At 39.7% G+C, this 15,105-nt stretch overlaps 1 protein-coding gene across 1 annotated transcript; it reads left to right on the plus strand.

Moving 5' to 3' along the window:
- The first annotated feature begins 577 nt into the window (after window positions 1-577).
- LOC133556422 (uncharacterized) lies at window positions 578-7,225 on the plus strand. The gene is made up of 6 exons (XM_061906333.1): window positions 578-733; window positions 830-972; window positions 1,040-1,104; window positions 6,591-6,728; window positions 6,844-6,945; window positions 7,014-7,225. Exons 1-6 carry the CDS (start codon window positions 587-589, stop codon window positions 7,025-7,027), a joined length of 609 nt encoding a protein of 202 aa, XP_061762317.1. The 5' UTR covers window positions 578-586; the 3' UTR covers window positions 7,028-7,225.
- Window positions 7,226-15,105: the final 7,880 nt, after the last annotated feature.

Below are 15,105 nucleotides of genomic sequence, written 5' to 3' on the forward strand. Positions count from 1 at the left end.
AACATTGTCATGCAGAGATATGAATGCCATTACCTTGCCCTACTGTGCAGAAGCTTGGGACAATAATTACATAAGCACACTATATCCATTCATAACCCTGCAGAAGAAAGCAATACGGGTGTTTTATAAAGCAGGATATAGGGATCACACAAATACACTTTTCTTCCATTCAAAACTATTGAAATTCAAAGATCTTGTGGAACTACAAACAGTAAAAATTATATATATAGCAAAAAAAAGTGTAAAGTGGGTGAAGGATTATCTATTATATATTTTAATAAGAGCGGTAAATGTGTTATTCTATATAATAATGATGATAAGAAAACTTATTATTCGAATCATATAATAAGGGATGGTAGTAATGAAGTTTCACTTAATTTCTGCTGCCCACTGCTCCCCTCACTTCCCAGGGGGTGATCAAGGGGATGGGTCAAATGCACAGGACAAATTTCACCACACCTAGTCTCTGGTCGGCCACCCCTGCAAGTCTAAATTAAACAGCCATTACAAACAAGGACAAGGTCCTAAGTCTTTGTTTACCTTCTTTTGTTTGTCTCGTTCTCTTTCTGTATAAAAGGTCCCATCCATGCACAGTCTTCCTGTTCTCAGCCAGTGTTCACTTGTCATCATGTTGGCTCACTTGTGCTTGGGTCTGCTGGCTCTCTGCTCTCTGACTACTGCGTCAGATCCCACCTGTGAGGAGCTCACAACTCCTTTGGAGGATCGCAGCCTGGTATGTTTCATCCAAGTTGTATCTGCTTTCCATGGCTTATAAAGAACCCTGACCTTGAAAACACATTTGTCTCTATGTTGCTGTATGTGTCCATAGCTATCTGGAAAATTTATTTTTACTCTTGGAACATCAGACTGTGACCATTCCATTGAGAACTTAAAAAAAATTCACAGCTCCTGGGTTGAATTCTCACCGGGTTCCAACAGTGACACATACCACAATGTTTGGAAACACAAAGGGTAATCATTTTATTTACTCTAATTTAATCTTTTTAACGAAATGACAAGGATTTTACTCTCTCTCCAGAATAGCTGGAGAATGCACTTCTGAAAATTTGACTTCAACCTTTACAAGCGCTACAGCAGTTGTGTGTAAGTATATTCTAAGAGATTTGACATGTGGTATTGATAATGTATTGATCAGTGCTACTTTTTTAATGAGTTAGCTGTTTGTTACTATTTTCATTTCCTAAAATATAAGCACTCCATTATTTTTAGTAAAACCTACAAATTTGAAAAATCATTTTTGAACAGGTTTCACAAGCCAGTTGCATGCAATAGAACAGCATAAACAGTTACTTTCATTTAATGTAATATTTAACGGCGCTCAAACCACAACCAATAAAAACCTCATCAAAGTGGGGATGTTGTACCAGAGCCCCAAGCATAGATGGGCCCCTGTGCTTTTGTAAAGTTTGAAGATTTTTTTCCTGTCATTTTAGCCTGTAAATTATTACAATGTTAAAGGGGAACATTATCACAATTTCAGAAGGGTTAAAACCAATAAAAATCAGTTCTCAGTGGCTTATTTTATTTTTCGAAGTTTTTTTCAAAATGTTACCCATAATGGAATATCCCGAAAAAAGGTTTTAAAGTGACTGTTTTTCGCTATCTGTAAATCCACCCGTCCATTTTCCTGTGACGTCACATAGTGACGCCAATAAAAACAAAGCGGATAGAACACAAAGATATAGCGACATTAGCTCGGATTCAGACTCAGATTTCAGCGGCTTAAGCGATTCAACAGATTACGCATGTATTGAAACGGATGGTTGGAGTGTGGAGGCAGATAGCGAAAACGAAATTGAAGAAGAAACTGAAGCTATTGAGCCATATCACGACGGACAAAGGCAACGCAGACGAATTCGGCGATCGCCTTCCAACCAACGATTAAATCTTTTGACCACTGGAGCAACTTAAATCTGTTTGATTAGTAAGTGTTTGTTTGGCATTAAATGTGGGTGGAGGGAAAGGCTGGGTGCAAATATAGCTACAAATGTACATACAGCTAGCCTAAATAGCATGTTAGCATCGATTAGCTGGCAGTCATGCCGTGCGCAAATATGTCTGGTTAGCACATAAGTCAATAACATCAACAAAACTCACCTTTGTGATTCCGTTGACTTTATCGTTGGAAATGCATCTGCTTTGAGTTTCGCAGGATATCCACACATCTCTGTCGTAGCATTGCTATCGTCGGTAAAATGTCCAGAACAAACGAGGGACTTTCGCATCTTTTGACACTGGTGCAACTTGAATCCGTCGATTGGTATGTGTTTGTTTGGCATTAAATGTGGGTGGAGGGAAAGGCTGGATGCAAATATAGTTACAAATGAGGCATAACGATGCAATATGTACATACAGCTAGCCTAAATAGCATGATAGCATCGATTAGCATGGCATGCACACTCCACGTAAGTCAACTTGAATCCGTCCCTGATCGTGTTGTTACACCCTCTGACAACACACCGACGAGGCATGATGTCTCCAAGGTCGGAAAACAGTCGAAAAAACGGAAAATAACAGAGCTGAGACCCAATGTTTACAATGTGTTGAAAATGAAAATGGCGGCTGTATTACCTCAGCGACGTCACATTCTGACGTCATCGCCACAGAGCGATAAACAGAAAGGCATTTAATTTGCCAGAATTCACCCATTTAGAGTTCGGAAATCGGTTTAAAAATTATATGGTCTTTTTTGTGCAACATCAAGGTATATATTGACGCTTACATAGGTCTGGTGATAATGTTCCCCTTTAAAATAAAACTAATATAGCCATGACCATTCAATAATAAGGTGTCTTGAATCACATTAAGGTTATCAAAGACTCCCTACATTCGCTATCAATAATGCAAAAGGGTTTGTTCCACCTGGATAGCAGCAGCAAACCGCACTTGGAACATTTTACTCAACACAGACGTACCGTAATCAAATCTCATCTTTAAGCATTCACTCAGCGAAGCAGCATTTAGAACAATGATGAGGTAAATGCTGAAAACATGATACATTTATCTGTGGCTGCGTAGGAAAAAGTTATGTACAAGTTACACTTTTGCATTTCATTGCACATAATTGTGGTAAGTTCAAAGACCTTTGGTTTTAAATTAGAAACAGAAAGTCATTAGGTTTTAAAGACAGGGGTAGAGTCAATGCCCACAATATTGCACTGTTAGTAGTATAATCGTAATAATAACATTAATGCATTATCATTTGTATTATCTACTGATGGTGATCATGTATCAACTAATATCTAGTTTATACTCTGAAGTACATCCAACACTATTTCTTACCATATATAAGTGAATAATGCCAGGTTACATCATATAATCATATTCTGACCACTTTGAATGTTTTGGCCGATTTTTTTCCAAAATAAAACCAAATTATTTAGGGGGCTTTATCTAGATTCGGTCTGGACATATAAATTCTGTCTTTAAAAAGTCAAAAACCGATTTAAGGTATTTACATGTGTTTTTAAAAAAATAGTTTCAACCAAATCAATGCAATAATCATTATTTTAATACATGTGAAAGTACCGAGTGTGTGTAGAGCAGCGGGAAATGGGGGTCCTTGTGGAGTCTTGTCCGAATTTGGTGCTAGGCCCCTGCGTGCAACTGAATAACAGTGATAGTATTATCACTCCTAACCAGAGTTGTGGACTCAAGTCACATGACTTGGACTCGATTCATGAATTTGATGACTTTAGACTCGACTTGACAAAATGTAAAGAGACTTGCAACTCGACTTAGACTTTAACATCCATGACTTGTGACTTGACTTGGACGTGAGCCTTGTGACTTGACAAGACTTGCCACTTTCCCCAATGCATCTGCTTTGAGTGTCGCAGGATATCCACACATCTCTGTCGTAGCATCGCTATCGTCGGTAAAATGTCCAGAACAAACGAGGGACTTTCGCATCTTTTGACACTGGTGCAACTTGAATCCGTCGATTGGTATGTGTTTGTTTTGCATTAAATGTGGGTGGAGGGAAAGGCTGGATGCAAATATAGCTACAAATGAGGCATAACGATGCAATATGTACACACAGGTAGCCTAAATAGCATGTTAACATCGATTAGCATGCCGTACTAATCGATGCACATTCCAAGTAAGTCAACTTGAATCCCAAAGCCCAAAGATTAAAAAGTTATTCAGGAGCGCTCCGTATCTTCCATTGTGTACGTGTGTGTCTGTCAGCATGTGTGCTCTCAATACAACAGCCAATCAAACTCGATCTACGTTGTTTTCATACCAGAGCATTCAGCCAATCAAATTGCAGGATAACCAATGGGGAAAAAATGTCAAACAACGTGCCAGTGAGAAATAAATGATGCTAAAGTTGGTTTTGTTCGGGTATTAAAACTATGACTTGGTCGACAAAAAACGAATTGCAGTATGCAAAGCATTCAGGTGGAATTTTACAGACGGAGACGCAACAACTTCCAACTCCGTTCGACATTTGAAATTGCACAAAGAAGGGTAAGTTTTGAATGTAAGCTAACGTTTATTGGCTAAGCATTGTGACTTTTATTTGCTGTGTATTTAAATGAGTGAGGCTATAAACTCACTGCTAACGTTAGAACCATAGACATCTTATAAATAGAAGCAGCATTGAGCGCTACTGCCTGCTGGCGCTGACGAGACACGGGGCCGCCATCTTGGAGTGGTGATCCGCTCCACTCAGGGCAATTCATTTGGCAGGAGCAATGAACTGTCAGTGTATTTAATTCATCTTACCTCACTGAATACTACTGATTTTCACCCCCTTGTTTGTCATACGTGTAGCTATGATAAAGGACACATGTTTTATCATTCATAGTTTGCTTAACAGTAATAGAATATTCTTATATGCTATAAGTGACTAGAAGTCCGAGATCAAATCTGGGAACATGATCCCAGAGAAGGGGGGAAAAACGGTCAACTATTTTTAAATTGAAGAAACAATATGATTAGGTTATATTTACATGTGAATATCTTACATAAACAATGTATGAATACATTAAATATCTGTATATATCTATAGACTGTATCTCTGTTGCTGCAGCAGCATAGAGTTTATTCTGTCTTGACATTTTGTATTACATTCTTCCCTCGAATGATCATGTTTAGAGTAATTGTTTTATATGTATTTACAATATATGGTTATATGGTTACAATTATACCGTTAAGAAAGTATTGTCTTATATTTTGCTTAAAATGAGAATGCATCATAATCTGTGGCGGCTGGTGAATTTTGTCTTAGGTGGGGCTGAAAGTTTGTAAACCAAACCCTTGTAGGGGCGTCATCCTCCCCCAGAAGTTTTCTTTGTGATTTTCACATACAAATATTGAAGAGCTTTGCTCCTTCTCAACTCTGTGATGATATTCTTTTCACAAAATACAACCAATAATACGGCAATGTTAAATCTTACTCGTGAAAAATAATCCCCGGATTCCTATATTCAACAGTCCGCTCATTTGAGCATGAAAACGGTGAACAACCTGCCAACTGTCAGTTTAGGCTGCTCGCCGACTCCTCATCACCACATCAAGATGGCGGTCAAATTGCTCGCGTCACAGCAGCCAATGGTTATAATGTCATTGCAAACATGGCAATCTGTTGCGTCCACTGCTGTTTGCTACCTTATTCATACTTTTTGTCAAGTGATATTTTTTAAGCAGGGTTGCATGAGGTACCTACACAAAACGTGACGTTAGTCAATGTGTCACACACAGTAACGTTAGACGGCGGTCAGCAGCACAGCGTATTTTAGCCACCTACAAAAAGACAAAAAGAGTCAAATAAAGGTTAGTTAAAATGTATACTATATTAAGAATATGTGTACATATTGCATAAGGCTATGACATCTAAAAAGTACAACTCTGTTCATTGTTATGTTCATGTATTTGTTATGTTTTACATGTGTACGCACACATAAATACACATTCAGAATGATATGAGATCAATGAGATAAGGTAAGAACAGGATAGAAACTGCTGTGGAACTTGTTACAATGCAATATGCCATGGAAATACAATGTTAACACTTTTGTGCAAATAAGTAAAGATTCACTTGATTTTTCAAATGTGTTTCTTCTGTAAATGAATGACTTGAATTTTTTAAATGACTGGTTAATAGTGTTATTATGAAGTGCAATGTCAGCACTATTTTTTCCCCTGCAATTTCAAATGCACTTGTTTTAATACATAAATACAGGTGTTTTAAAAGCATACACAATCTGTGTAAATATATTAGTCTGTGGTTAAAAAGGACTTGAAAGAACTCGAAACTCAAAATGCAGGACTTGGGACTTGACTTTAGACTTTACAGTCTTAACTTTGGACTTGACTCGGGACTTGCCTGTCTTGACTCGAGACTTGAGACTTACTTGTGACTTGCAAAACAATGACTTGGTCCTACCTCTGCTCCTAACCCACAGCCCACTCACTACCTTGCAGTCAGCATGGGATTTGATAACTCTTGGTGTGATTATCAATTGACTAGTACCCACCCTAAACTTTGGAAGCAGTACTCGATGAATGCATGGATACATATTGAACGATGCTAGTTCTTTTAAAATGTTTACATTGTACAGCCTCGTTTGATGCCCCTGATGAAGAGCATTCTGAGCAATTCCTGAAGACGTGTCCTGACTGCCTCTTTGTCGTCGACGAAATGGCCGTGAAGACTTCTGAAGGGGAAACCAGAAAAAGCAAATACCTCTACTTCTTAAGTAAGCCTATATTTTCCTGTTACTCTTCACTGCACCCCGATTTAAGTTTACTTCCAAAACACTGTGCTTGATAAAGAGTTCATTGGGTTCACGTTCATGTCTCTGTGTGCAACAGCAAAGACCGGAACACTTGATCCCGCCCACCTGGAGGTTGTCAAGAAGCAGATCGCATGCCTCAATTTGACTAAAGGTTTATACTATCCAGCAAGCACCACAGGTATGATGTTTCCTATTCTGTCTTACTTTGACATAATCACACATGGTCTGTAATGGTCTCTCCCCCAGATCTGTGTCCATAAAAGGGTCACCAACACAACAAAGCATCCAGGCGACGAAGACAGACAATCACTCTCACATCACGTTTATCCTTAGACCCCCTGCATTAAATGCGTTAACCACAGATGTGTGTGTTGTATGCAAACTACACTCTGTTATGACCAGTTCTATATGATCTGTTCTGTGTATCTTTGTTGCAACTCATTAAAAAGACAAAACTCTCACGTGTGGGTCAATGAAATAACTTGAGTTTTCATCATTGTGTAACGCTGGCGTCGCATGACAGCAAAAAGTCTTCCGATGGTGCAGAAAGCCGAGGATGTAGTGTGCAGGTTAAAGTATTTAATGCGGGGATTAAAAAAATAAAAGAAAGGCGACAGCAGCTGGGGAGTGCTCTGAAGCATAGGGAGACTATGCAAAACTATACAAAAATAATGAAATGCCCAACTCAGCCAAATTTTCAGTGTAAGACGTGTGGCAGGAGAAGCGTCCACGAGGAGTCATCATAGGCATCCGTCCGTCAGTAGTGACGATGGGTTGCGCCCGGGGGGAGTTCATTCTTTCTTGAGTCAATGCTTTCTCCCACCGTCGAAGTTGGCGTCAATCGGGAGGAACTTAAGACTGCTAGCTTCCGTGTTTTTCCTCCCTTTTGGGGAGAGGCTGGAGTGACCTCTCCGTGGCGCAAGTTTGGGCAGAAAGTATGGAGATCTTGGGTTGCCCAGACATCAAGATCCCCCTTTCGGCTGTGTCGATGTGGTCCAGAGAAAAGCAGGGCAATACATCTGGCATCGGCTTGGCTGCAGGAGCTGCCGGCGGGGGGTCAGGAATGACACCCAGTCGCTTCAGGGGCTCCACTCATGATTTTCTGTCTGGGTTTTCTCCCGTAGCCTTTCTTTCTCCCAAAGGTACCACAAGGCAGCGAGTGGAGGTGAGGGGGGGATGACAACTATTTGACCCATAGATGGGGAAGTGGTTGGCGGATGCCAGGGCGTGTCCACACACCGGTGGGCCTGCACGCCTCGCCTCTGGGGCCCACTGCTGCTCCGAGATCCCCTACATTTTAGCCTGAGACTGCGAGGTCACAGTTACCGTGTGTGGCCGCGAGGAGGCACTGTAGGAGTCTTGGTGGTGGAGAGGCTGTGTACCGGCAAGAGGAGGCTTACGCACTCGTTTCCTCTTTTCACCCCCCGTAAGGAGGGCTAGCCGGTGGCAGTAGCTGAAAGCAGACAGTAGCAAGCATGAGCAGCAGGCAACATGCAACATGCAACATGCAAAATGCAACGTGCGCTAACTACAAGCACTTCTACGCAGTGCTAATGCACTGACGCATCACAAACACCCTGTTTTACAAACAACACATCCGTACATAACATTCAAAAAGTCTTAACTAAAAGGTTGGCCAAGACTCAATTTAAATATCCACTGCAACTGTAAATACTGTTGTACGGTGGCAATTTTAACTATTAGCTGGTGGCCTAGCAGTTAAACTAAGTGTTTTTACGTACATTGTAAAAAACAAGGCTTCACGGTGGCAGAGGGGTTAGTGCGTCTGCCTCACAATAAGAAGTTCCTGCAGTTCTGGGTTCAAATCCAGGCTTGGGATCTTTCTGTGTGGAGTTTGCATGTTCTCCCCGTGAATGCGTAGGTTCCCTCCGGGTACTCCGGCTTCCTCCCACTTCCAAAGACATGCACCTGGGGATAGGTTGATTGGCAACACTAAATGGGCCCTAGTGTGTGAATGTGAGTGTGAATGTTGTCTGTCTATCTGTGTTGGCCCTGCGATGAGGTGGCGACTTGTCCAGGGTGTACCCCGCCTTCCGCCCGATTGTAGCTGAGATAGGCGCCAGCGCCCCCCGCGACCCCGAAAGGGAATAAGCGGTAGAAAATGGATGGATGGATGTAAAAAACAAATATGTGCCTCAACGGTTTTCACAGCAAAGTGGTTTTTACACCGTATTACTGTTTTTCCATTTCCAGTACTATGCTGTAAAAAACACCAGAAATTTTACAGTAGAAAACTGGCATCTCATTTGCTAGAACTGTGTCATGAAATCTTTTGTTATTTTTACAGTTTATGTGATAGGTAGATTGCTGCAAGCAGATCTTAAACGTTTTGTGTTTTTTATTTTGACAAAAATAATTTTTGGAATGTATGATACTACTGTATAGTATTTGTTGCATTATTAGATGGTATTATGGTTTAAAAGGTAGAAAAACTTGCGTGCAGTATATGTATTTTATTTTTACTGTCCAAGTAAAAAAATTCAAGGATTTCTACAATCAACCGAGATCTGACGTGCTGACGACTTTATGTTTGTTCAGATCATTTCAGGTATAACATTTTGAAAGTCAAAAAGAATCTAAAATAAATAACAGCCTCACGTAAATGTGCCTGGCGGAAAGAACGTTGATGGTACTTGTATTGGTGAAAAATAGGGCTTACTTCACTTATCCGGACTGTAGCCTCCATATAAAATATTATATTTATTTATATAGCCCTTTGAGACACTTGTGATTTAGGGCTATACAAATAAACATTGATTGACAAAACAAAGGTGAAGCTACATGAGAACAACATTCTTTCAATCCTGCCTTACACTCACAGTGTGCTGAGATGACATTAGATTGTTTATCCGAGTCGAACTTTGGTCGGATCTTTTCGGAGAGTCCATTACTCTAGACGGGCTTTATGACACAATATCCACTGGGTTTATACGGATAAACATAAACGTCACAAACAACTCTCTTTTGACTCTTATAATTTTGAAAAACTTTCAATGTGTAAAATGGGCTGGGTTGAACAATTAAGTAGTTCACAAAGTCTGTGTATGAGATACTGGGGAAGATGTCTCGCATGGTTTCTGCCATTCAGATTTGTCAATCTAATAGGGATCCTTGCATCCAATTACGGCTGTTTGCGCGTTATAACGACAAAGAAACTTCTTTTCTAATGACTCACAGTATTTTTCCACCGTATCACGTGTAGCTATATCGAGAACGCCATCTATATTTTATTGCATTGTGGTCACTTTTTCCCTCAGGTCTTAAACTCTTGAACGCATCATGTTAATCCCCTCAATTCCTCCCCAAAATGGACTAACTTGCTGGACTATAAAGACAATATAACATACATCCGAAAATTTGAATGCATATGCAAAAGTGCAATCTATTTATCTGTAAAATAAATCTATTTATAGCTGCACCTTATTGCTCTTTTTTCCTGCACTACAATGAGCTAATGCAAATAAATTGTGTTCTTATCTGTACTATAAAGTTCAAATTTGAATGACAATAAGGGAAGTCTAGGTCTCAGTCTTTAGTTGATTTATAATGATTGTTTGAAAATAGAAAACAGCATGTCAGTGACTTCACTGTACAGCAGTTGGATGCAATGGTTGCAGACATAGACTTAACAAATTTGCGAGCGCCTTTTGTTTGCAGGGTTGCAAACATCCTTTCCCCCCTTAAAAAGCGTGGAAATGATCTCTGCGTGTTTGTGCAAAACTGGTACTTTGAACTATTGAACTACCATTGAATTTTTGATGACACAGAAGTTTGTATGACTGTGGTCCTGGATGAAGGGTTAAAAACGGCAGCTGCCCTGGATGGGCCAGGGTCTGTATTTGCTCTTCCTTCACCACTGCTCTCAAGATGTTTTCTTAATGAGCATGATGAGGTCTCTGGCAAACACTCTCGACGTCCTTCTTGGGGGCGGGATTTTGATCAGTCAGAAACAAGACAATTTACAGCCAATGCACAACATTCTTTCAAAACTAAGTTGTAATTGTTAACTTTACAATTTTCTTACAATGATATAATATTAATAATAATACCTAACTATACAACATTTGACTCACACACTGGAACACAGCTGGGGTAAAGATCAGATGGACTTGGCAGTTTTAAATCTTTTGTCAATCAGTTACTAAAAGGCAAATATCCTGACATTTATAATCATGACATTTCAAGTCAAAAGTATCAGTATTGGCTATACTCGCCCTGTATTTACTTGGTACTGGATTGATACCAAAATTCCCAGTATCACCCACTCTTAATACTTACTGTACATCTTTTGTGTGCAGAGCTTCCTAAAGTGACAATAACACTCTAAGATAACATCTTCCAACACTAATGAAGAAAAAGTACACTATTTATTCACTTAGACTAACAAGTAAAATCAATATTTTAAAAGATAAATTACACTCTGTCAGCCCATTTCATTGCAAGTGTATCACTGCTGGGGACAGGTAAGAATTCAACGCCGGAGCGGGTTCTTTCATGTTTCCCTCTTACACACATGTGAGAGGGATGTGTACTATGGCTATGAGTTGTTGTTGTTTTTTTCCCTTGGCCTCAGTCTGGACCTCCTCTCCAGGGCCCAGGCTTAGACCGATTTTTTTATTTTATTTTAATCTTCTATTTTTTTCTCCCATTCCCCCCCACTTGTTTACCTGTATCTCATCCTTTTTGTAAGGGGCGCTGGAAGACGGCTTGACCCGTCAGCGATCCTGTTCTGTCCCCCTGTAATGTTTGTCTGATCTTGAATGGGATTGTGCTGAAAATTTTAATTTTCTTGAAGGAACTCTCCTGACGGAATAAATAAAGTACTATCTAATCTAATCTAATCTAATCTAATCTTCATTGTCTGATGTTATAGCATGACAGATCCATTTTCCTGATATCTATGTACACAGACGGTTTGAAGGCTATAATCGTAGTTCCTCTTCTAACTTCAACATTCCTTATTATATTTTGAATGAAACAACATGGCGGTTTGATGTCCTCCGCATGTCCGGGACAGTGGTTCTCAACCTGTTTTCAGTGAGGTACCCCTTGTGAATTTTTTTTTTAATTCAAGTACCCCCTAATCGGAGCAAAGCATTTTTGGTTGAAAAAAAAAACAGATAAAGAAGTAAAATAAAGCACTATGTCATCAGTTTCTGATTTATTAAATTGTATAAGAATATTGCTAATTTGTAGTGGTATTTCTTGAACTGTTTGGAAAAAAAGATATAAAAATAACTAAAAACTTGTTGAAAAATAAACAAGTGTTTCAATTATAAATAAAGATTTCTACACATAGAAGTAATAATCAACTTAAAATGCCCTCTTTGGGGATTGTAATAGAGATCCATCTGGATTCATTAACTTAATTCTAAACATTTCTTCAGAAAAAAGTACATCTTTAACCTCAATATTTATGGAACATGTCCACAAATAATTTAGCTGTCCACACTGAATATTTTTTCACAGTTTATGAACTTGTATTCATATTTTGTTGAAGTATTATTCAATAAATATATTTTTAAAGGATTTTTGAATTGTTGCTATTTTTAGACTATTCAAAAAAATCTCACGTACCCCTTGGCATACTTTCAAGTACCCCCAGTGGTACGCGTACCCCCATTTGAGAACCACTGTCCTAGGAGGTCTTGGCAGCTGTGATCACCCAGGTTATTATTCCATTTAGTTCTAAACAGATGGCACAAGGGACCATCTGTGACCAGAATGTTTTTTTTAATCCTGTTATTTATTGGAGGAGGCTAAACCGCAAAGTATTTTAGGAAGGGTTGCAAGGACAGTGTCTTATGTGGGAGCCAGGTGGGGTTGCAGACCACCTCCTCCGTTCAAGGATGGTTGTTGAACGTTGAAGTAAATGGCTTCCCTCAATCCTCTTTCTTACCATCCGTCCTCATGTGCAGAATCTGTGCATTTTTGTTCTCAAAGGAGTGATGCTTCTTGATGAGGTGCAGGTAGACAGCTGAGTTGTGGCCTGACGAGTTTGCCCATCTATGCTATACTGCACGTCGGCATAGTTGTTGTTTTGTTTCCTCTATATATTAATCAGTGCATTTATCATTAAACTGGATAGCATACACCAGATTGTTTTAGTGGGTGTGGGGTGTTTTGTCAGAGGTACAGGAGTGCTCTGTTATTTTTATGGACCTTCTGCAAAAATGCTAGTTAAAAATCATCTCCATGACAACATTCTCGTGTCGTATCTGTAGTATCTCACAAGTTTTTTTTAACTGAACTCGTGGGATACCAGTTGGATACCCCAAATGAATGAAAGAAGAACCTTGAAGAACAAAACTAGTAAAGAAGTTGAACAAATAACTACTGTGTCTGAAGTAAATTAGCAAATTCCTGGTAACAAAAATTACATCTAAAAAAAAACTGCCAAAAAGTTCTTCAAAGCACCTAAAAAGGTGCTTTGATGAACGCCTCAGTTATGTTTTTTGTTTGCTAGCATGGTTAAATGTCAATGCAAGGTTCTGCCAATGTGTTTACAATGGTCCAAGTTAGTATCTTTCTCCTAGGGGGTGTAACAGAAAATCATTGAGAAGCACTGGCATAGTGTCCCTCATTGTTTGTAGTCGTGACCTGTTCAATTACATGCAACTACAATGATTAATACTAAAGTTGTTTAATCGACAGACCTGTGATAGGAAACACATCAGTTTGTCTTTTTAATGAGTTGCAACCAAGAAACACAGACCATAACATTTAAAACTGGTCATATCAGAGTATTGTTTGCATACAACACACACATCTGCATTTAACATTTGCAGTGTTTCATGCAAGGCGGTCTAAAGATAAACGTGATGTCAAGGTGACTGTCAGTCTTTGTCGCTAGGAAGCTTTGTTGTTCTGGTGACCCTCTTCTGGGCACAGATCTGGAAGAGAGAGAATCATTACAGACTGTGTGATTGTGTCAAAGTAAGACAGAATAGGCAGCATATTACTTGTGGTGTTTGTAAAGTATAAACCTTTAGTGAAATTGAGTCATGTGATCTGCTTCTTGACAACATCCAGGTGGGCGGGATCAAGTGTTCCGGTCTTTGCTGTTGCACACAGAGACATGTGATCTCACAATGAACCCATTGAAATATTTATCAAGCACAGTGTTTTTGAAGTAAGCCTAATTTGGGGTGCAGTGAAGAGTAAGAGGAAAATGTAGACTCACTTGAGAAGTACAGGTATCTGCCTTTTATGAGTTTACCTTCAAGAGTTTTCACTGCCATGTGATCGACAACAAGGAGGCAGTCAGGACATGACTTTAGGAATCGTTCAGAATGGTCTTCATCAGGGGTGTCCAACTTTTTTTTTTTTTTAAACTAGCATCATACAATATGCATCCACAGAGTACTGCTTCCCAAGTCCAGTGTGGTTACTAGTCGATTAATAGTCACACCAAGAGTTATCAAATCCCATGCTGACTGCAAGGTAATGAGCTGTGGGTCAGGAGTACTAATACTGTCAATGTTGTTCAGTGACAGGCAGGGGTGTAGCACCAAATACTGGGTTCCCATACACAAGACAGGTTTAAATTAATGTCGAACAATTTTGTCAGGTATTTGATGAGAACACACATAACCGGTTCCAAGCACTAAAAGGTCTGGAACAAACCCCTATATCAGTGGAGGATAAATGGAATAGTCTGAAAACAATATGGAAAGAGAAATGTCAAGAAGTGGTTGGGAGAAGAAAGGGAAATAACACACCGTGGCATTCCATGGAAACGTTCAAGAAAGTAGGTGAGAGAAAGGGGGGGAAGGAGATACTAAATAAAAGCAAAACCGGAGCAACAAAGGCCACAGCAAAGAAAACATATGAAGCAGCAAACAAAGAAGTGAAGAAAAGTGTCAGAAAAGACAAAAATAAGTTCATTGAGGATTTGACACAACATGCAGAGGAGACAGCAGGAGAAAACAATCTTAAAGAACTTTACATAACTACAAAAACATTCATAGGCAAGTTTCAACAGTCAAAATCACAAATTAAAAACACACAGGGTACACTACTCACAACCAAGGAGGACCAACTAAAGAAATGGACAGAACACTTTAGAGAACTGCTCAATAGACAACCCCCCCAACTGACAGCAGAGATCCCACCAGCCACAGACCTGTTGGGAGTAAACTGCAACCCTCCCACTAACATGGAATCCGCTAGGCAAGAGGAAGAGAGGAAGGCCTAGAGCCATCTGGAGAAGAACCACAGAGCAGGAGATGAAGGCACAAGGGCTGTCATGGCAACAACTGGAGGGGAGGGCACAAGACCGAAGGGGATGGAGGAGTTTCATCAATGGCCTATGTTC

The sequence above is a fragment of the Nerophis ophidion genome, linkage group LG07 (assembly GCF_033978795.1).
Source record: "Nerophis ophidion isolate RoL-2023_Sa linkage group LG07, RoL_Noph_v1.0, whole genome shotgun sequence".
In the NCBI taxonomy this organism is placed as follows: Eukaryota; Metazoa; Chordata; class Actinopteri; order Syngnathiformes; family Syngnathidae; genus Nerophis; species Nerophis ophidion.

Coding starts and splice junctions, on each gene's coding strand:
- LOC133556422 (XM_061906333.1), top strand. CDS start 587: ATGCACAGTCTTCCTGTTCTCAGCCAGTGTTCACTTGTCATCATGTTG. Junction 734..829: donor CTTTGGAGGATCGCAGCCTG/GTATGTTTCATC, acceptor ATGTGTCCATAG/CTATCTGGAAAATTTATTTT. Junction 1,105..6,590: donor AAGCGCTACAGCAGTTGTGT/GTAAGTATATTC, acceptor TACATTGTACAG/CCTCGTTTGATGCCCCTGAT.